Below are 22,154 nucleotides of genomic sequence, written 5' to 3' on the forward strand. Positions count from 1 at the left end.
GTAAAGAAGAACAGTACCTTAATCCTGTTTCTCTTTTTCTTCTTTCTTCCACCCCATACTTTCCATTCCCTGTTACTCATGCCTTTTTATTTTTTTTAATATTTTGATTTTTTTATTCATCCGTGCCCTTTTATATTCCCATGGGAAACTGTTTGGTGTTCTGTCTGCTTGTGGACACGGCACACAGCTCACCCTTTCTTTCTCCAATCAGGATGGCGGCCTAGTGGAAGAGCCCACTACTTCACCATTTTTGCCTTCACCAAGCCTGAAGCTCCCCCTTTCAAACAGTGCACTCCCTAATCAGACCCTGGGCGGGATTGCCTCAGGGCTGGGCATGCAAAACTTGAATTCTTCTAGACAGGTAAGGCTGTTTGGAGAGATCACAATTTGAATTTCAGCTCTCTTGAACTCACTACTAGAGGAATTTCTCATCCTTTTTTCAGTTTAAACTACCATTTCCAAATATGAATAAGTTTTGTTCATATGAAATGTCATTGTAAACATTTCACTTTAAAAGCCACAGTTTAACTGTAGTTGCCGTAACCTGAAACTTGTATTCATCCACTGAGAGGAGAATGCAGCACTACAGATTTATAATACTGGACATTGTTTTTTAAAATACAAGGAACTTTAAAATATATAGGGTATATTTAACTAATCCATAAATGACTGATGTAATGTTTCTATATTTTTAAGGCATTGCTGATTGCCAGAATATTTGTTTAAAAAAGAATCTTTCTTCTAATTAGCCTTCACTGGCTTGATTATTTGTCGATGATACAGCCTTGTGATGGGGGTGGGGTTATATCAAGTTTTTCTACCATAATTGTTGAGCTCAGACTTAGCTTTTGCATGTGGAAGGAAAGATCTTGCATATCTCTTCAGTGAGCATGTCTAGCAGGCTAAATGGTGGGAACCATGTCTCATCTGCCTGTTTGGATGAGGATTTGAGGGACTGAAAATAAGAGGGGAAAGGAAAGTAAGTGGAGTGAACATTTATAACAATGAATGTTTGTGAGATCATAAATTATGGCTGATCACAAAAAGAGAGAAGTAGCATTCTGTTGTGGCATTGACTGTAAAAAGGTAGCTTGAGCATGGTGGAGTATGCTTAACCACTTTTCTTTTTTTCTGACAGCAGTAGCTCTCCAGCACATCTTTGGGAACAGTGACTGCACTAATAGCACATATGTTACCAGCAGCTTTGTAAAACAGAAGTGTATTGGGACTGTATGGAAACTACTTAGATAAATCAGTCATGTGTGATGATAGGATTTTAATGATTTCATTCTTTGCCCTGTCACATGGACACAGAAATGTGTTTGGCAGATGATTTTATTGTTCGTTCCTTGGGTGACATCCTAGAGTCATACAGACTTATTTTGGAAAATATTCAACCTTCTGGTGCCACTCAAACAACTGTACAAAACTTTAGCAGACTTGGAATGTCAGTCTTGGATATATAACTATTAATTATGTGCCAGATTCTAAACCAGATCTTCTGTACAACTTTCCACAAAACAGATATAAGCCTGTATGTGATCATTTCATTGTCTATGCTTATCATGATCTTTGAGAGTAAAAGGCAGCACAAGCATGTCACTGTCATGGAGTCTGTAGAATGTTGCATCCAAATGAGATCATCTTTCTTGTCATATTGTAGATACCGAGTGGCAATCTGGGTATGTTTGGCAATAGCGGAGCAGCACAAGCCAGGACCATGCAACAGCCGCAGCAACCGCCAGTGCAACCTCTTAACTCATCCCAGCCTAGTCTTCGTGCTCAAGTGCCTCAGTTTCTATCCCCTCAGGTTAGACTGAATTGCGCAGCACAGAAAACTGTCAAATCTTTGTTTCATAGCGACCATATACTGAGTAAGAACATTTTCAGTATGAAAAAACTCTAAATAATGAAGTAATCATGACAAGATGATTTGGACCAGCATTGGTAACAGAAAAGCCATTAAAGCTCTATATTTTCTTTGTTTCTGCATCCATCAGAAAAACAGATTTGGTTGTGATTATTGTTGTGTATATCGTTGCCCTCTTCTAAAGGTTTATATTTGATATAGTGCTCCTAAAACTGGTGACAACTCATCTAATTGCAAATTTATTTTGTTGATGATGTGTGGCTCTTACTGGCTATTTACATTGCGGGCATTTTTAACAGCAAACATACCATGCTTAAATCTGATATGCTGTATTCTCTGTTTCCCAGGTTCAAGCACAGCTTTTGCAGTTTGCAGCAAAAAACATTGGTCTCAACCCTGCACTATTAACCTCGCCAATTAATCCTCAGCATATGACGATGTTGAACCAGCTCTATCAGCTGCAGCTGGTGAGTTAAAAGGCACAGCAAACGAGGTGTAAATCTGACTTGAAGACATTTCTTCAGATTTGCACATCACATTTAAAATAAGTGAAGTGCCAGCTTAGTTTTAAAAATGAAAAGGACAAAGCTACTCGTTTTTTTTAAAGATAGTTATTCCTTTGATAGTTACATATTCTTCAAGAAATAAAATCATGTTTTATTTTTCCTAATGCTCCTTAATTGTTACAGTGACTAATTTTCTGTATTGTCATTTAATACTGAGGACACTTGTCCTTTTCATGCTAGTAGCTGTAATTAGCAAGTCAGTTGTCTCCATTTTTGATGTGTGTAGTGTATAGCATGCTCTCAAATAGCACTAGTAATAATATATGGTTTAGTGATGTCTTATTTACAAATATTGTTTGGGGGCTATAGATTTTTCTGTAGCCATGAAGTTTTATTTGTTAGTTGTGAGGAGTAAAACTGCTGATTTATTTTTAAAAATTACTTATTAACACTTTACTTTTACTCACTGACTGAAATCCTCCCTGATTAGAGTCTTTGCTACTACTGTTAGTCTCTGATTACCTTTCTCAATTTTAAGAAGGAAAATTAGATTCACTCTGTTTAATAACTGAGCATTATAGTGCTTGAAAAAACAGCTCTGAAAATCAAAACTTCATGACTAAATTCTTATACTAACACTGATTATTATTTTATTCCTCAACTAGTCCCACTGAAATCAGTGAAACAACTTCTGGAGTAAAGTGCTACTTAATGTAAGGATGTCAGAACCTGGTCTTGTGTGCAGTTACCACCCATATCTTAAACACAACACTCCTGTTAATATACCCAAGAATGACATTAGACCTTTTTCTTGCAAATGCATCATGTTGGCTCATTTTGAAGTTGTGATCCATTATTAAACCCCCCCCCCCCAAGACCCTTTTCTGCATAATTACTGCCTAGCCAATTATTCCCCGTTTTGTACTTGTGCCTTAGGAAGGAAAAATCAAAGTGTAGTACTTTGTACTTGTCTTTATTGAATTCCACCTTGTTGATTTCATATTTAGTCTCTAATTTGTCACGTTCATTTTGAATTCTAATCCTATTCTTCAAAATGCTTGCAATCTCTCCCATCTTGGTGACATCCTCAAATTTAATAAGCAGACTCTTCATTAATGAGAATATTGAATAGTACTAGACCGAGGACGGAGCCTTGCAGGATCCCACTAGATACATCTTCCAAATTTGACAGCAACCCATTGATAACTGCTCTTTGAGTATGGTCTTTCAGTCAGTTTTGCACCCATCTTATAGTAATTTCATTTAGACCACGTTTCCATTATGAGACTGTCATGTGGGATTGTGTCAGAAACCTTACTAAAATCAAAGTATCATGGTTACAGTCTCACCCCCATCCACTTGGCTAGTAACCCTATCAAAGAAGGGAATTATGTTGATTTGGAATGATTTGTTCATGACAAATCTGTGTTGGGTATTACTTATCTCCCTGTTATCTTTTAGCTGCTTACAAATTGATTATTTAATAATTTTGTTCCAGTATCTTTCCAGGTATCGAAGTTAGGTCTATAGTTCTCCAGTAGTCCGTTTGTTCCCCTTTTTAAAGATAGGTCCTACTTTTGCCATTCTCCAATCATAGAATCATAGAAGATTAGGGTTGGAAGAGACCTCAGGAGGTTATCTAGTCCAACTCCCTGCTCAAAGCAGGACCAACACCAACTAAATCATCCCAGCCAGGGCTTTGTCAAGCCGGACCTTAAAAACATATAAGGATGGAGATTCCACTACCTCGCTAGGTAACCCATTCTAGTGCTTCACCACCCTCCTAGCGAAATACTGTTTCCTAATATCCAACCCTAGGCCTCCCCCACTGCAACTTGAGACCATTGCTCCTTGCTCTGTCGTCTGCCACGACTGAGAACAGCAGAGCTCCATCCTCTTTGAAACCCCCTTTCAGGTAGTTGAAGGCTGCTATCAAATCCCCTCTCATTTTTCTCTTCTCTTCTCACTCACTGTTCTGCAGACTAAATAAGCCCAGTTCAGTCAGCCTCTCCTCTGTCCCCAGCCCCCTGATCATTTTCGTTGCCCTCCGCTGGACTCTCTCTAATTTATCTACATCCTTTCTGTAGTGGGAGGCCCATAACTGGATGCAGTACTCCAGATGTGGCTTCACCAGTGCTGAATAGAGGAGAATAATCACTTTGCTCGATCTGCTGGCAGTGCTCTTACTGATGCAGCCCAATATGCTGTTAGCCTTCTTGGCAACAAGGGCACACTGCTGACTCAAAACCATCTTCTCATCCATTGTAATCCCCAGGTCTTTTTCTGCAGAACTGCTGCTTAGTCATATGGGACCTCACCTGTCCTCCATGAGTTCTCATAGATGATCTACCATGTCTATCTCACAGTTCTGAGATTGTTTCACTGAGTCCTTAAGTACTCTTAGATCAATTTCATCAGGCCCTGCCTACTTGAGTGCATCTAACTAATCTACATAGTTTTTATCCTATTTTTTCCATATTTTGGATTGTATTCCTTCCCCTTGCTAATATTAATTGTATTAAGTATCTTGTAGTAATTTATCTTTTTAATTAAGACTTTAATAAAATAGGCATTAAACACCTCACCCTTCTTGATGTCAACCATTATTAGCTCTCCTTCCCTGCTAAGTACGGAACCAACACCTTATATTTTGTAACTTACAAACACACCTCAAACAAGTATGTTAGTTTTTTTAATGTATTATTTTTTACCTTCCTTGTTTCCTGCATGCAGGCGTACCAACGTTTACAAATCCAGCAGCAGATGTTACAGGCTCAGCGTAATGTTTCCGGACCTATGAGACAACAGGAGCAGCAAGTAAGTTTAACCTGCCAACTTGATTTCAACATTAGATTCTGGTTTCAGCTGCCTATAAAGATTCTAATTAATTACTCCAAATCAGTTAAAGTAGCATTAAGTAAACCAAACTATATTGCATGGATGAATATTGAAAGAAAAGAATACCAGTGGTACTGAATGCAATTATACTTTCCTCACTATTAAAAGAATGCTGTTGAACTCTTAATTTAGTTAATTCTTTGTTTCAAAGGGCTGGATGTTGTGTTGATTCAGTTTAGAAAGTGGGGCAACATGGCTTGTGTACCTTTGTGCTGTCTAGCTTTTGTTGATTTTTTTTATGTCTTTTGTTGCCAGGTTGCACGTACAATCAATAACATGCAGCAGCAGATACAGCAGCACCAGCGCCAGCTGGCCCAGGCCCTGCTTATGAAGCAGCAGCCTCCCCCTCCACATCTATCTTTGCACCCCTCTGCAGGCAAATCAGCCCTGGATAGCTTTTCACCCCATCCCCAGGCTCCCGGCCTATCTGACCTGCAGACCAAAGAGCAACAGTCTTCACCGAACACCTTTGCTCCTTACCCTCTTAGTAAGTGTTCTTTCATTTAAGCTACCACTTACATAAGATTGGGGATGGTGTTTATATGTTTAATTATTTCAACGTCTGAGCACCTATCCTTTGCTCTAGGTCAGTGGTTTTCAACCTTTTTTCATGTGTGGAAGCCTAAAAAATTTTGAATGGAGGTGTGGACCGCTTTGGAAATCTTAGACATTGACTGCAGACACCGCACCACACCACAAACCCCTGGGATCCATGGACCACAGGTTGAAAACCACTGCTCTAGGTCTAGGTGCATTACAGTACTAAAAATATAAAAATACAAGAGAAAATCTACAAAGAGCATGTTAATGAAATGCATGTTGAGTTGCTATACTAAATTACAATAATTTATCCCTATCACTGTAGTAGCCCTACACCTAGTCATCATAATGGCCTACCTCAACTCAGTCCACCAAAAGCCTGAGAGAAATTATGAATTTAGCAGCGTACTTAGAAAGCTAATTTTTGATTCTGGTGCACTGAAGGGGGGTGGAAAAGGTTCCAAAGCCAAGGATCTCTTACAGAAAATGCCCTACCAGCACTGCTACCGCCCTCCTCTTTAAACTGCATTAGATGTCAATGTGTTTATTTTTGTCAGCAGAATGTAGTCTGATTATGAACTAGTTCCAGTCTAACTGGACTATGTTTTTTACTAAAACTTGCACCAAGAGGATATTAAGGATGGTTTTGTGTGTTAGGCAATTGACTGGGATTCAGGAAATCTGTATTGGATTTCTGTCTATGCCAGACTTCCTGTGTGACATAGGGCAAATAGGGAAATTTGTCTGTGCCTTTGTCTAATCTTTGTAAAGTGGAGTTGATAATACTTACTTATCTTACAGGTTAGCTGAAAGGGTATATTAATGTATGCTAGATACTAGAATGATGAGCACCACAAGGTCAAAAAGGTGCTTATAAATATATGAAGGGCCTAAACCTGAAAGGTGCTCAGCACCCTCTGATCTGTTAAGTTGCAGAATCATTTCCTGAAAATCCAGAGATTCCCATCTTGGAAAGATGAAAAAAATTCTTCCCTAGAATACTGTCTATGTATTGATTATAAAAATGTATCATTTAGTCTTTATTATAATTTTTAAATGCATTAAATGTGACTCTAAGTAGAAGAGCACCAACTTAATGAATAACATATCAGTATTATGCAATTGGTGGCTGAGGTGTTAATAATTTTGAAAAACGTTGGTAGCCCAAAAAATGAATTTCCGACAAGGATTTGTTGGAAAGTTGTCAGGAATGGTCCATCTCAGTGATGGAACATTGCAAATTCCTTGCTTGTGTTAATTTTGAATTCTGATGCAAAATACCTTTTCTGAGACAACTAGGAAGAATTAGTGGAAATGCCGATGGCATTAAAATACATCCCTACAGTGGGTTCTTTGTCTCATTGTCAAATGGTTTAATTTTATCTGAAGTTAATGGGAGTTTTAGCAGAAACTATATAGTGATATTTTTTTAGAAGAGTAGAATTTATTGAGCAGCAGGCTGAGACCAGCTTGTGGTAAATTGACATACAGTATATACAGAACTATTTCTGTCTGAAATCTAAAGTTCAGTAACTCATTTGTGTGGATCATTAAGGACCAGGAATTAATGTTGGGAATTGGGGGAGTATAAACGTTAGAAATATGTAACAACCTATCTGCTTCCCCTTAGCTGGGCTGAATCCAAACATGAATGTAAGCAGCATGGACATTACTGGTGGTTTGTCAGTGAAGGATACTTCTCAGTCTCAGTCTCGCCTTCCTCAGTGGACACACCCCAACTCAATGGATAATCTATCTAGTGCTACTTCTTCACTTGACCAGAATCCTAGCAAGCACGGTATGTCACATCTATGTTTGTCAATTAGTACTCTTAGGACGTGATGGTCAGATTGGCAAAGCAACCTAATTTCTAGGCATTCTCTTTTGTAAGGGCTGGTACAAAATACCCTTTCAGATTATAAACTATTACGTTAATACTGTTAAAGAGCTTCTTACGGTATAGGCTGTGTCATTATGGTGGCAATATATGGAACCTTCCATTAAGGCTTTGTTTAAAAATATTTTTGGTTTGGTTAATGTAGTTCAGAAAATGAGTGAATAATAGCACCAACTAGAACCAGCCTTAATGTGATCAGCGTTATGCAAACATCCCTCACAGAAATGCCAATGTACTTCAGTACAGAGCTGCATCACCTTTGTCCTAACTGTAATGCATTTTAACTTCCTGCCCCAACTCCACCTCCAAAATCTTGAGTCCTGAATTCCCAGCTCTGCTCAGAGTTGTGCTCTATTAAGATTACTGTGTTCTTCTGCTTCTTTGTCATTAGCAGCACAAATCATTTCACTTCAGTGATAGCTGTTAGCCTGCAAATATTTCTGCTTCCCACATTAACTTCTTGTTTTGTAATTCCTGTTCAGAATCATCTTATCCATTTGTGCTTGTTTTTGACAGAGATCTTCTCTGAATTGCTGTTAGCTAACTTACAGTTTGATATGTTACTGGTGTTTTCATCAGACTGAGTTCCTGGAAATGCCAAGAAAGACTATCTTGAGCTGTGTTAAATCTTGCGTGATTGTTTGTTTTTCTTACTGTATGTATATTTTAATTATATTACTTAATTTTAAAATTCAGAAAGTTTTAAGGACAGGAAAAATTACCAAATATAATAGGAATGAAAGGAGCAGCCAAAGAATGAGTCCTGCCCCCTAAACAAATTATTTTTTTCCCTTCTATCATTTCAGGTGCTATTCCTGGAGGTCTAAGTATTGGTCCTCCAGGAAAGTCCTCCATTGATGACTCTTATGGACGGTACGATCTGATCCAAAACAGCGATTCACCAGCCAGTCCACCTGTAGCTGTTCCTCACAGCTGGTCACGTGCCAAAACTGATAGTGATAAAATCTCCAATGGTTCCAGTATTAACTGGCCGCCAGGTAACAAGACACAAAAACATTACCTTAAAAATACTGATGTCACTGAATCTTAGTGCGGTTTTATTTACTGAATCAATCTTTCCTTGTGTGGGAGCTTAGAGCAAAAGATAATTTCATACACTCTTGCTTCTGCTATTTTAAAATAGAATTTCATCCTGGAGTGCCGTGGAAAGGACTGCAGAATATTGACCCTGAAAATGACCCAGATGTCACTCCTGGAAGTGTTCCGACTGGGCCTACCATTAATACCACCATACAAGATGTTAATCGCTATCTTCTCAAGAGTGGAGGTAGAGCAAAAGTCACATAAACACTTTGCACCTCTGTATTCACTTCGTTTCTCTTCTTTCCAAACATTTTAACTGTCTTATTCCTGAAAAACAGTGAGGAGTCCAGTGGCACCTTAAAGACTTACAGATTTATTTGGTCATAAGCTTTCATGGTTAAGAAAAACCCCACTTCTTCAGATGCATGGAGTGAAAATTACAGATACAAGCACAGATATACTGGCACATGAGGAGAAGGGAGTTACCTTACAAAAGGTACCTTCATGTGCCAGTATATTTATGCTTATATCTGTAATTTTCACTCCATGCACCTGAAGAAGTGGTTTTTTACCCACAAAAACTTATGCCCAAATAAAACCGTTAGTCTTTAAGGTGCCATCGGACTTCTTGTTGTTTTTGAGGATACAGACTAACACGGCTACCCCTCTGATACTTGTCTTACTCCTGTGTTGTGTATATAGTATATTTTTGTTCAGTAGAGAATTGTCTGTACTACCCATGTGCAGAGGAAAGATGGATCTGATCGTGTTCATGCTTTGCTGCTGCTACTACTGCTGAATTTCCACCATAAGTCTAGACATTTTTGGCCCACTAAGTCAGAATTTGGAGATTCCTGGTTTCTTACTGGAAATTTACTACTTATCATACTGATGAAAACTCAGGCTTAAATATAAATCTGCATGTTTTCCAGGAGATTTCTTACTATATTTAAATACTAAAGCTGTTTGGTTTTGCTCTCCACACAGTGCAGCCCTTTCTCCTACTTGATACAGCAGTGAAGTCATAGTGCCAAAATCAGGACATCACAATTCTTTCCATCGCAATAAATTGACATCATGAAAACATGATTTGTGACTTCACTACAGGATCAAGCAGAAAGAGAAGATGTATTTGTACATCCCTAAAATCAGCCAAGAGAGCACTGGAAAAAACTTCTTGTATGTAAATAGTCTCTTCACCTTCCTTCATCCCCCTCCCCATAAGTTTTACACCAGAATGAAGAGGGATCCTCCCTAAAATATTGAATCATTGGACTTTAGTACATCTCAACAGGGGTCCATAACTTTGGAAAATGGACCAAACTAAAGGTAACTTAGTTGTTTTGTGGTCATGCTGTGACCTAATATGTAAATTGTCTGAAGAAAGCAGTCTAGTAGAACACTGTAATGCGCAGAGCAGAATTATACCAAGCTGTCAGTAGGACCTGTAAGGACTTTAAAATGTAGATTGAGCTATCATAGTCACCTGTGGGTGTTTGCCTAGATTGTGAATCATAATTCCATTGAAGCAAGTTTCCTATTCTGAGCAGTGGAACTTGAAGCTATGTCAGGTAAGAGGCTGTGGAACTTAAAGGGAGTGAGAGGTGACTGGGGGGATGGGGGCGGTGGGTGGATATTGCATTAAGTAAAGTTGAATTATGTCATTATCTGCTGGAAAGCTGTCAGAAAGTAGTCTTTGTTCAAGCTAAAACGTCAGTTATTTGTGTGCATGAGTAATACTGAATTAACTTTTTAGTGACTTTAGGTGTTTTTAGGGGAGGAGAATTTAAAAAAATTTAAATTATTTTTACACTGCTAATCAAGTAGGCTTAAAGAAGTTATTTAGCTGTAGTTGAGATTCCTATGCATCCAGTATTTTATTTGTGTTGTGCCAACATTAGAGTGACACTGAAGATGATGTTGTCTACTTTGTACATTTATATATAATAATTCATGGCTCTGTATCATGCCGATCTCATCTGTGTAGTTAGAAAATGTAATCTAACCCTTTACATAAATAGTGTATGAATAAATAATTGTACTATTTCTTCGGGTGCTGGTCGCTATGTGTATTCCACACGTGGGTACACATACATGTCATGCACCCAAGTCCGGACATTCTTCAGAACAGTGTCCACTGACTCATACATGCACAGTGGTTTCTGTTGTGCGCCTGACTGAGAGTATAAGGAGCAATGCGGATCAGTGCCTTTCCAGTTCCTTCTTACTGTCTCGTGGCCTGAGTTGGAAGCATGTCCTCCTTCAGTGCATAATCTGTAAAGTAATCTTGTTGTGAATAGTTTTTATATCTGGTTTATTAGTTTTAGTTAGCATACATTTATTGTAGGTGTAGGATAAGTTCCCCCACCATCCCAGCCCCCATTCGGGGGACAATCCTTCCCAGTCCTGGGACTATGCCCAGACTCCCAAGATTCAAGAGTTGCGTCTCCTACCCTCGTTCCTTCTCCATTAGTGACCAACGTCAGTGGTGCCGGTACTACCTGGATGAAGCACGTATATCAGCAAAGTGCAATATCTGCTCATCTTTTCCATCCAGAACTCAAGAGACATGAAAGTTCTGTCTTAGGAAGTTTCTGATGGAAGAGGATGAGGCCCCACTTTCTCTCTCTCTCTCTCTCTCTCCCCCTTTCTCCCTACTGTCCCCGGTACATTGGCCTCAACTGACTAGCAGCATCCCTCCAAGCACGAGGCTTGGAGCAGACCCTTTACCACTGAAGCCCAAAGATAACTCCTACAGGGCTCCCCATGAGAGTAAGGGATGCTTTCATGGGCACAAGGACAGATCCCCTCAGAGGACTGTTCATAAGAAACCCATTTCCTCCCTGAGCTGATCTAGGTCGGGCAAGATATCACAAATGGAACCCACGGAACTGGCTTTGACAAAGACTCCCAGGTTGGAGGGCAAAGCACGAAAGAGGGTCCCAGCAGTGACAGTGGGACCAAAGCAGAAAGACAGGTACACACCAGTCCCTTCTACGATTGGGGTCTAGGCCCCTGATTGGTACCACGTCGTTTATCCAAAGACTGACCAGTGGCAACAGATGAGCCACATCCTTCAGGGTCCCAGCTGAAACTCCCCGCACTCTGGGCCATACGGAGACCTTCATAATCCCAGAGGATATATTACTCCCTTACCTGCAGTTCCCACTCCTCTTGGATCCTGCATCCCTGAGGAATGTCCTTACCCTGGAGGAGGAATCGTTCTCCATGTCTCAGGCGTAGTTACATCCCCCAGAAAAAAGTGCCCACTACCAAGGGTCCCACCAGTGCTGATGAAATCGTCATTGGAATCAGAAGAGCCAGAGGAGATAGAGGCATCAGTATCTCCAAGAAGGCACAGGAGGCTTGACAGGCATTCAATATGTTATACCTACCACCCAGACGATAACGTCACTCCTTTCTTGTCTTTTCCACCAGATGACCACCAGCAATACCAGGAGCTATTGCAAAGGGTCGCTAAAAATCCACATATCCCTTTGGAAGAGGTCCAGGATCCTCAGTGCTGACTCTTGGACATTTTACAACCACAAGGACCGGCCAGAGTAGCCCTTCCGATCAACGAAGCCCTATGAGGGATGATGTCCCTAATCTCTGTTTGCCAGAAACTGGGAATGGGCAACGGGATGGATCACTTAATGATTACCTGTTCTGTTCATTCCCTCTGAAGCACCTGGCATTGGCCACTGTCAGAAGACAGGATGCTAGACTAGATGGACCTTTGATCTGACCCAGTGTGGCTGTTCTTATATTAGATCCAGCCAAAGCAGTTTGGTACACACGTGCATCTTGTGCCCCTATGCCAAAAACAGCCGAAAGATGCTACTTTGTTCCTGCCAAGGGAACTGACTTTCTATTTTTCCATCATGCCCCTAAATTACTGGTGGTATAGGCGGCCACAGAAAGACTTAGGTTGCATTACCAGCCATCCACATTGGTAGAGAAGGGCCCAAAGAGACTGGACCTTCTAGGTAGAAAGGTCTTCTCTGCAGGTCTGCAATTTCATTTAGCTAATTATGAAGCTTTATTAACAAAACGCAATTTCAACACCTACGTCAGACTTATGGACTCCCAGTGGAAGACCAGGCCCAATTCCAAGCTTTTCTGTTCGAAGGAAAACTAGTGACAAAGTTGACTCTCAAGCTGCAGTAGATGCTGGAGATACTGCATCCAGAAGTTTGGCCGCACAGGGCTGGTTATGCAAAGGGACTCCAATTGTTGGGCTTTCCTAGAGAGGTTAAAATCACTATCCTTAGACTTCCCTTTCGACAGGTCCCACCTGTTTAACTAGAAGTCCATTCTGTGATCTCTGGGGATTTACACTTCAGCCCTCAGGAGAAGAAACTAGCGACAGCCCTTCAGGCCACAACCACCCCCTGCAGATGCTCCATATTATCAGTGTCCACCTGAGCCTCTGGCAGCTCCTACTTCCACAGCCTCTGCTTATTCCTAACCTCAGACCAAAGGCCAATTTTTACATCCCAGGTTGAGACTTGCTCACCGCTGTTAATGCCACTTACGCCTTCCCGTCAAGTTTGGAGGTCATCTTATCCTCTTCACCCACACCTGGAACAAGATGACCATGGACGATTGGGTCCTGGAGATTATATATCAGGGATACTCTGTAGAGTTTCTTTCCTTCTCCCCTCACAATTCACCTCCCCAATCCCCTGGCAGGGACCACTCTCATCAGAATCTCTTTTAAACCAGGGAGCAGTAGAATGTGTCCCACCTCAGTACCATAGAAGAGGGTTCTTACTCCCCATATTTCCTAATCCCCAAAAAAGACAGAGGATGGAGACCCATCATGGACCTTTGATGACTCAGTGTCTTTATTCTGAAACTGAAATTCAAGATGATTATGCAGGCATTGATAATCCGCGCCCTTCAGAGGGGAACATGGTTCACGGCTCTCGGCATGAAGGATATATATTTCCATGTTGATATTCACGCGTCTCACAGGAAATTCCTATGCTTCATAATCACCCAAGATCACTACCAGTTTCGTGTCCTCCCTTTGAAGCTTGCTGCAGCACCCAGGGTATTCATAAAAGCATTTGCTAAAGTAGCAGCCCAGATGTGACACCAGAGCTCTACATGGTGTTTCCATACCTAGACAACTGACTCCTGGTGGGCCAATTTCATCAGGAAATCATGTCAGCCATGGAATTTATTCAACATGCTACCTTAGAGGTTTAGAGGTTTGTATAAACAAAGAAAAGTCCATTTTATGACCTGCAAGGACAATAAACTTTATAGGATCCCAGCTGGACTGAGTTTCTTCAGAAGCATTTCTCCTGCGGACAGGTTCCACACAATGAGCAACCTGATCTCTGACATTACATGCATACCATGAACTACTATGCAACACTGCCTTTCTCTGTTAGGCCACATGGTCACATGCACCTACGTGACACCATTCACTAGACTCCGCTTGCGGGGACTAGAACCATGGCTTCATTCAACCTACTGACCAAGCAGAGATCACATCGACTCTATATGCCAGTGCTTTTACTGACATGATGCAGCATTATTTCTGAAATGCCTAGAATAGTGCCCTAAAGAAATTAAAGGAGAAAGATGGGAAAGGGTAAGTGATGCCCAGCAGCAACACAGTGGTGTAGTTCTGAATTATCCAGAGGGGTTTCTTCTTGGATCTCCTCAGCTTCTAGTTTCATCACCAGTGTTTCAACAAAAAGAGCAAGAGCTACTTCCAGAATGCCCCTTCATTTACCTATGCACAAGTATTGGATGATGATAACTTGTGGTGTATGTGTTTAAGTTCAACTTTATATCTAAACGGCTTGCCAAACACCCCTTTCCCCAGTCCCTGCCAGCCATAGTTTGACCTCCTTCATATAAACCTGACGTTCATTGAAATTCTGCTAAATTTAGAATGTCAATCATTTATGCATTGGAAAAGTAAGAATACAAAAACCGATGCCATGAAAAGTACTTCCGTTGTGGGTTACTATGAAACAATCTTTGCGTTAGGGTGTTATAAAATATTGTTGTGTGCATCATAGAAATTGTTGCAGTATCACAAGGTTTAAAGTAGTTACCCTGCAAGGTGGTAGTGATGGTTGGTTATTTTTGAAATCTACGTGTGTCTGCAGTGTAGCCCCTGGAATCGCCATTAAAGTTGCCCTCCTCAATCTGAAATGGCACCCCTCTCTGGGCTACCAGCTTCCTTGCACCCTCCTTCACTCTAAGCACTGCTTGCTAGTCACCCATGTGTGGAATACACATAGGGACCAGCACTTGAAGAAGTAGTGGAGATTACTTACTGTAACTGGAGATTCTTCGAGTGCTTGCTCATATCGATTCCAATTAGCTGTGCGCGCGCACGTTCGTCGGAAGATTTTTACCCTAGCAACACTCGGTGGGTCAGCTGGGCACCCCCTGGAGTGGTGATGCTATGGCGCCGGATATATACCCCTGCCAACCCAACCACCTCTCAGTTCCTTCTTACCGCCCACGTCGGTCGTTGGAACTGTGGAGTGCGGTTTTACTGACCTCCACCTCCCTAGCTACTCATAATTCTCTAGTTACTTTTTGTGTATATAGTTCAAAGTTATATAATTATAGTTAATTCTTATCGTTCATAGTTAGTATTATAGTTAAGAGGGGTTCGAGGATTAGCCCCGCACCCGATGCCAGGGCCCATGCCCGGTTCACCGGGTTTAAAACCATGCTCCACCTGTCACAAGCTGGTGCCGACAGGAGATCCACGCCACTCCTGTCTTAAGTGCCTCAGGGAATCTCACCTGGCAGACAAGTGTCTCATTTGCAAGGCCTTCAAGTCGAGAACAAAAAAGGAGCAGGACTTTTGGCTAAAACAGGTCCTCATGGAGGCGGCTCTTACTCCGCCTTTGGCACTGAGCGCTGGACAATCGGCGGGCTGAAGCGCCTCCTTGGCACTGGACTGCGCTGGTACTGCCAAGGCCTCTCGGCACTGGCTGTTGCCAGCACTGAAGTCGACTCTGCATCGCTCCCTCTCCCCGAGGTCAAGAGAGCCAAAGACTCCTGCTGCTTCCATGCCACCTGCACCACAGCCAGATAGCTCGTCTAAGTTGGATCGCCCGGCACCGACACCTGCTGCAGCACCAACGACATCGGCACCGTCGATTCCGGTCCCACAAGGGCCGTCGAGTCCGGTGCCTGTCAGCTCCCTGGCGCGAGCCTTGGTTGACTTACTATTCCATCCATGCTGGAGACATTCTTAACAGCGAGGGATCTGATTGCCATGACAGAGTTGACACTGCCTCAACCCCCGGCAGTGCCGGTGCAAGTAATTCAGTCTATCGGCAGGCCTGCCTTGATAAGACCATCCTCTGTCGGCACAGCAGAGTGGCACCGTTCACAATCACGGTCCCACAGACATTCTGGGTCCCGTCGGCGCTCCCGGCACCACTTGCAGTCCCAGCACCATTCTCCCCCTCAGTACCAGTCACACTCGCGGCACCGTTCAGTATCCCGTTCGCCGGCCCGCTACTCTCGGCACCACTTCAGCTCCCAGCACCACTCCAGGCACCGTGACTCCCGTAGCCACTCCTGACTTTGAGCCTCGAGATCTCGGTCGACCTCCCAGCACCGCTCCGGGCGCAGGTCCGGTCTTGTTCCCAGTACCAGTATGCCTCCCGGTACTGGTCCCTGGTGCAGAGTAGAGCAAGATCCGCTAGAGATAGAGACTCTACCCAGGGCTTTTCAGCTCGTCCATGGCCATCCAGACACGCATCAGTGTTGTTTCACGCGGACAGCTCTTATGCACAGGACCGCGATTCCAATGTGCCCACCAGAGTCTTCCAAGAGGCCCAGGCCCAGGACCAAGGCGCCCATCAGTGGTCATTCTGGACACCTTTGGCGTACCACCAGGCCCAAGGCGTATCAGTAGTTCTGTCCCATCAGAGCACCGAGTGCCAGTGGCGACAGTTAGCCGTCCCCCTCCGACTGCTACGAAGGAAGACCCAGTTCACCCACTGGACTCCCAGGTTCCACTGGAGCAGGAGGTCGCCCAAAAGCAAGAGGCCACACAGGACCCACATGTCCCCGGCATCTCCTCTTCCTCTTCTCCAGATGAGGCGGTGGCAGGAACATCCTCCTCGAGCCCTCCTCCAATCAACCTGAGAGCCCATCAGGACCTCCTGAGGAGGGTAGCATTCAATATGAACCTCCAGGTAGAGGAGGTCCCGGAGGTAGAGGACCCAGTACTGGACATTCTGTCGGCAGATGCCCCTACCAGAGTGGCCCTACCGTTTATTCGGACCATCCAGGCCAATGTCGATACTATATGATGGTCTCCAGCCTCTATCCCTCCTGCAGCCAGGGGAGTCGAGCGTAAATACATGGTGCCCTCTAAAGGGTACGAGTACTTGTATGTCCATCCTCCTCTCTGCTCACTAGTTGTCCAATCTGTTAATGAGAAGGAATGCGATGGCCAGCAGGCGCCAACCCCGAAATCGAAGGAGGCTAGGCGAATGGACTTACTCGGTCGAAGAGTGTACTCGGCAGGTGCCCTACAGCTCCGGGTGGCAAATCAACAAGCCCTGCTTAGCCGCTATAATTATAACACCTGGGCGGCGGTGGTTAAGTTTACGGATCTACTCCCTCAAGACTCCCGCCAAGAGTTCGCTGCCCTCTTGAAGGAAGGGAAAAAGATGGCAAGAGCTTCCCTCCAGGCTTTGTTAGATGCAGCCAACTCAGCAGCCAGGACTCTGGCCTCAGGTGTTGCCATGAGGCGCATCTCATGGCTTCAAGTTTCAAGCCTCTCACTGGAGCTCCAGTATACCATTCAAGACTTGCCATTTGATGGTAAAGGTATCTTCTCGGAAAAGACTGACCCCAGGCTGCAAAGCCTAAAGGACAACAGGGTCATAATGCGCTCTCTCGGTATGCATACGCCAGTGACCCAACACAGGCCTTTCCGTCCCCAGCCTCACCGCCCGTATACTGCGCCTAGACAAAGACAAGACTTTGGCAGGTGGCGCGGCCGAGGTGGTCGTAGACGACAGTCAGGACCCCAAGGGGGCCAAAATCAAGGTCCCTCGAAACCACCACTGGGACCAAAGATGAACTTTTGAAGGTGTGCCCGAGGGCGGCGTACCAGTTACAGGCCAGGATCCTTCTCCTCCCCTCTCCAACCGTCTTTCCTACTTCCTCCCGGCCTGGTCCCAGTTAACCAGATCGCTGGGTCCTATGCATGGTAGAGTAGGGTACCACCTCCAATTTATTTCAACCCCACCCTCCCACCCTCCAATCCCATCAGGGACCCCTCTCACGAGCAATTCCTCTTGCAAGAGGTGCAGACACTCCTCGCCATGGGAGTTATAGAGGAGGTACCAATGGACGAAAGGGGCAAGAGGTTTTACTCCCGTTATTTCCTAATCCCCAAGTTGAAGGGAGGACTCAGACCTATCCTAGACCTGCGAGGACTCAACTAGTTTATGATAAAGTTGAAGTTCCGCATGGTGTCCCTGGGGACCATTATCCCTCCCTTGGATCCTGGAGACTGATATGCCGCCCTCGGCATGAAGGACGCGTACTTTCACATCGCCATTTTTCCTCCGCACAGGAGGTACCTCCGCTTCGTAGCCAACCATCAGCACTTCCAGTTTATGATCCTGCCGTTTGGCCTTTCTGCAGCCCCAAGGGTATTTACAAAGTGTATGGCCGTAGTCGCCACCGATCTCCGCCAACGTTGGATACACGTTTTTCCATATCTGGACGATTGGCTCATCCAAGGGGCCTCCGAGACACAGGTCACCCAGCATGTAGGCATCGTCAAGGACCTATTCACACGTCTAGGCCTGATGATCAGTATAGAAAAATCCACTCTGGTTCCCACGCAGAGGTTAGACTTCATAGGAGCTATCCTGGACTCCAATCTAACCAGAGTCTGCTTAGCTCAGCCGCAGTTTCAGGCGATGGCAACAATCATCTGAGGTCTACAGAATTTCCCGACGACTTCGACTTGCACTTGTCTCGGTCTCCTGGGTCACATGGCTGCCTGCACGTTCGTGACCAAATACGCCAGACTCCGCCTCCATCCTCTCCAAGCTTGGCTCAACTAGGTATACTGCCCAGGCAGGGACCCAATAGACACGATAGTCAAAAATTTTGAAGGAGAAAGTAGTTAAGGAAATTGAGGTCAATGGTAATTGGGACAAATTACAACATGGTTTTACAAAAGGTAAATCGTGCCAAACCAACCTGATCTCCTTCTCTGAGAAGGTGACAGATTATTTAGATAAAGGAAATGCAGTAGATCTAATTTACCTCGATTTCAGTAAGGCATTTGACGTGGTTCAACATGGGGAATTATTAGTTAAATTGGAAAAGATGGGGATCAATATGAAAACTGAAAGGTGAATAAGGAACTGGTTAAAGGGGAGACTCCAATGGGTTGTACTGAAGGGTGAACTGTCAGGCTGGAAGGAGGTTACTAGTGGAGTTCCTCAAGGATCAGTTTTGAGACCAATCTTATTTAACCTTTTTATTACTGACCTTGGCACAAAAAGCGGGAATGTGCTAATAAAGTTTGCGGATGACACAAAGCTGGGAGGTATTGCTAACACAGAGAAGAACCAGGATATCATACAGGAAGATCTGGATGACCTTGTAAACTGGAGTAATAGTAATAGGATGAAATTTAATAGTAAAAAGTGCAAGGTCATGCATTTAGGGATTAATAAGAATTTTAGTCATAAATTGGGGACACATCAGTTGGAAGCAACAGAGGAGGAGAAGGACCTTGGAGTATTAGTTGATCACAGGATGACTATGAGCCGCCAATGTGATATGGCCGTTAAAAAAGCTAATGCAGTTTTAGGATGCATCAGGCGAGGTATTTCCAGCAAAGATAAGGAGGTGTTAGTACCGTTATATAAGGCACTGGTGAGACCTCATCTGGAATACTGTTTGCAGTTCTGGTCTCCCATGTTTAAGAAGGATGAATTCAAACTGGAACAGGTTCAGAGACGGGCTACTAGGATGATCCGAGGAATGGAAAACTTGTCTTATGAAAGGAGACTCAAAGAGCTTGGCTTGTTTAGCCTAACCAAAAGAAGGTTGAGGGGGGATGTGCTTGCTCTTTATAAATATATCAGAGGGATTAATATTAGGGAGGGAGAAGAATTATTTAAGCTTAGTACCAATGTAGACCCAAGAACAAATGGGTATAAACTGGACACTAGGAAGTTTAGACTTGAAATTAGATGAAGGTTTCTAACCATTAGAGGAGTTAAGTTCTGGAACAGCCTTCCAAGGGAGTAGTGGGGGCAAAAGACATCTGGCTTTAAGACTAAGCTTGATAAGTTTATGGAAGGGATCGTATGATGGGATAGCTTAATTTTGTCAATTGATCTTTGATTATCAGCAGGTAAGTATGCCCAGTGGTCTGTGATGGGATGTTATATGGGACGGGATCTGAGTTACTGCAGGGTTTAGCTGATTGCCATATTTGGGGTCGGGAAGGAATTTTCCTCCGGGGCAGATTGGCAGAGGTCCTGGAGGTTTTTTGCCTTCCTCTGCAGCGTGGGGCTTGAGTCACTTGCTGGTGGATTCTCTGCAGCTTGAGGTCTTCAGACCACAATTTGAAGACTTCAGTAACTCAGACATAGGTTAGGGGTTTGTTATAGAAGTGGATGGGTAGGATTCTGTGGCCTGCTTTGTGCAGGGGGTCAGACTAGATGATCATATTGGTCCCTTCTGACCCTAAAGTCTTAGTCTGTGAGTCACCATTTCCCCCGAGCACTCTAGGCTCCCTAGACTGGTGGCTGACTCCCTCCCTGGTGTGTACAGGGCTGCCGTTCCATCCGCCTCAACCCTCAATGTCCCTGACGATGGATGCGTCATCTCTCGGCTGGGGTGCTCACCTCGGACACCTTCGTACTCAAGGCCTCTGGTCATCTCAGGAGCTGGCATTACACATAAATGTCCGAGAACTGAGAGCAGTCCGCCTGGCGTTCCAGCAACATTTACAAGGCCGTTGTGTCTCAGTGTTTACAGACAACACAACGGCCATGTACTACATAAACAAGCAGGGAGGGACATGATCCTCCCCCCTTTGTCAGGAGGCCATCCAACTCTGGGACTTTTGCATAGCCCACTCGATAGACCTCGTAGCGTCCTTTCTCCCAGGGGTTCGGAACACTCTGGTGCATTGACTCAGCAGGTCCTTCCTGTCTCACGAGTGGTCGATCCGCCCGGACGTTATTCATTCTGTTTTCCAGAAGTGAGGATTTCCCCACATAGACCTGTTTGCTTCCCGCGCAAACAGGAATGCCAGATGTTCTGCTCCTTCCAAGGTCTCTCCCCGGGATCGATCTCTGATGCTTTCCTGATGCCGTGGAAAAGCCAGCTGCTTTATGCCTTCCTACCGTTCCCGCTGGTTCACAAGGTCCTGCTAAAACTCCGCAGGGACAGAGCACACCTAATCATGTTCGCTCCAGCGTGGCCCAGGCAGCACTGGTACACCACTTTGCTCGACCTGTCGATAGGCAACCCAATTACCCTGCCACTCCACCCAGACCTCATAACTCAGGACCACGGCAGACTTCGCCACCCAGACCTGCAGGCCCTTCACCTCACGGTGTGGCTGCTGCGTGGCTAAACCAGTCAGAGTTACATTGCTGTGCATCAGTACGACAAGTTCTCCTGGGTAGCAGGAAACCTTCCACCCAGTCAACGTATCTGGGCAAGTGCAAGCGTTTCTCTGCTGGTGCGAAACGCGTAATCTTACTCCCACTGAGGTCCCAATTCTCTCTATTTTGGACTACCTCTGGTCTCTCAAACAGCAGGGCCTAGCAGTATCATCACTGAGGGTACACTTGGCAGCCATCTCTACCTTCCACCCAGGGGAAGGTGGCCGTTCCGTGTTCTCACACCCTATTGTTTCGAGGTTCCTCAAGGGCTTGGAGCGCTTATACCCCCAAGTACGCCGCCCAGGCCCGACCTGGGACCTCAACCTGTTTTTAACCAGACTTATGTCTCCCTCATTTGAGTAGTTAGCAACTTGCTCTCTACTGTGCCTGTCTTGGAAGACAGCCATTACATCGGCCAGACGAGTCTCTGAGCTTAGGGCTCTTACAGTGGATCCGCCGTACACTGTGTTCCACAGGGACAAGGTGCGGTTGAGACCACACCCAGCATTCCTCCCTAAGGTGGTTTCGGCATTTCATGTTAACCAGGACATCTTTCTCCCAGTCTTCTTCCCGAAGCCACACTCAACGCGACGGGAGCAACAATTGCACTCCCTGGACGTCCGTAGAACGCTCCCATTTTATATTGAGCGGACAAAACCCTTTCATAAAAGGCCCCAACTCTTTGTCGCAGTAGCAGACTGAATGAAAGGCCTACCTGTTTCTGCTCAGAGGATCTCATC

The 22,154-nt window shown here is 44.2% G+C and overlaps 2 protein-coding genes across 11 annotated transcripts in view; both read left to right on the forward strand.

The window, feature by feature from the left end:
* TNRC6C (trinucleotide repeat containing adaptor 6C) overlaps positions 1–22,154 on the forward strand; it is a 573,800-nt gene that overhangs the window by 536,371 nt on the left and 15,275 nt on the right. For all 10 annotated transcript variants that reach the window (XM_050919200.1, XM_050919201.1, XM_050919202.1 and 7 more), the window contains 8 exons: positions 212–361; positions 1,664–1,810; positions 2,218–2,337; positions 5,110–5,193; positions 5,530–5,761; positions 7,445–7,612; positions 8,518–8,709; positions 8,856–8,999. In XM_050919200.1, the coding sequence (XP_050775157.1) occupies positions 212–361; positions 1,664–1,810; positions 2,218–2,337; positions 5,110–5,193; positions 5,530–5,761; positions 7,445–7,612; positions 8,518–8,709; positions 8,856–8,999 (1,237 nt within the window). The remainder of the gene's footprint in view (positions 1–211; positions 362–1,663; positions 1,811–2,217; positions 2,338–5,109; positions 5,194–5,529; positions 5,762–7,444; positions 7,613–8,517; positions 8,710–8,855; positions 9,000–22,154) is intronic.
* Positions 1–22,154, forward strand: part of MXRA7 (matrix remodeling associated 7) — an 836,957-nt gene that overhangs the window by 10,251 nt on the left and 804,552 nt on the right. The window lies entirely within an intron of this gene.

This window comes from Gopherus flavomarginatus, chromosome 12 (genome assembly GCF_025201925.1).
Source record: "Gopherus flavomarginatus isolate rGopFla2 chromosome 12, rGopFla2.mat.asm, whole genome shotgun sequence".
Lineage (NCBI taxonomy): Eukaryota > Metazoa > Chordata > Testudines > Testudinidae > Gopherus > Gopherus flavomarginatus.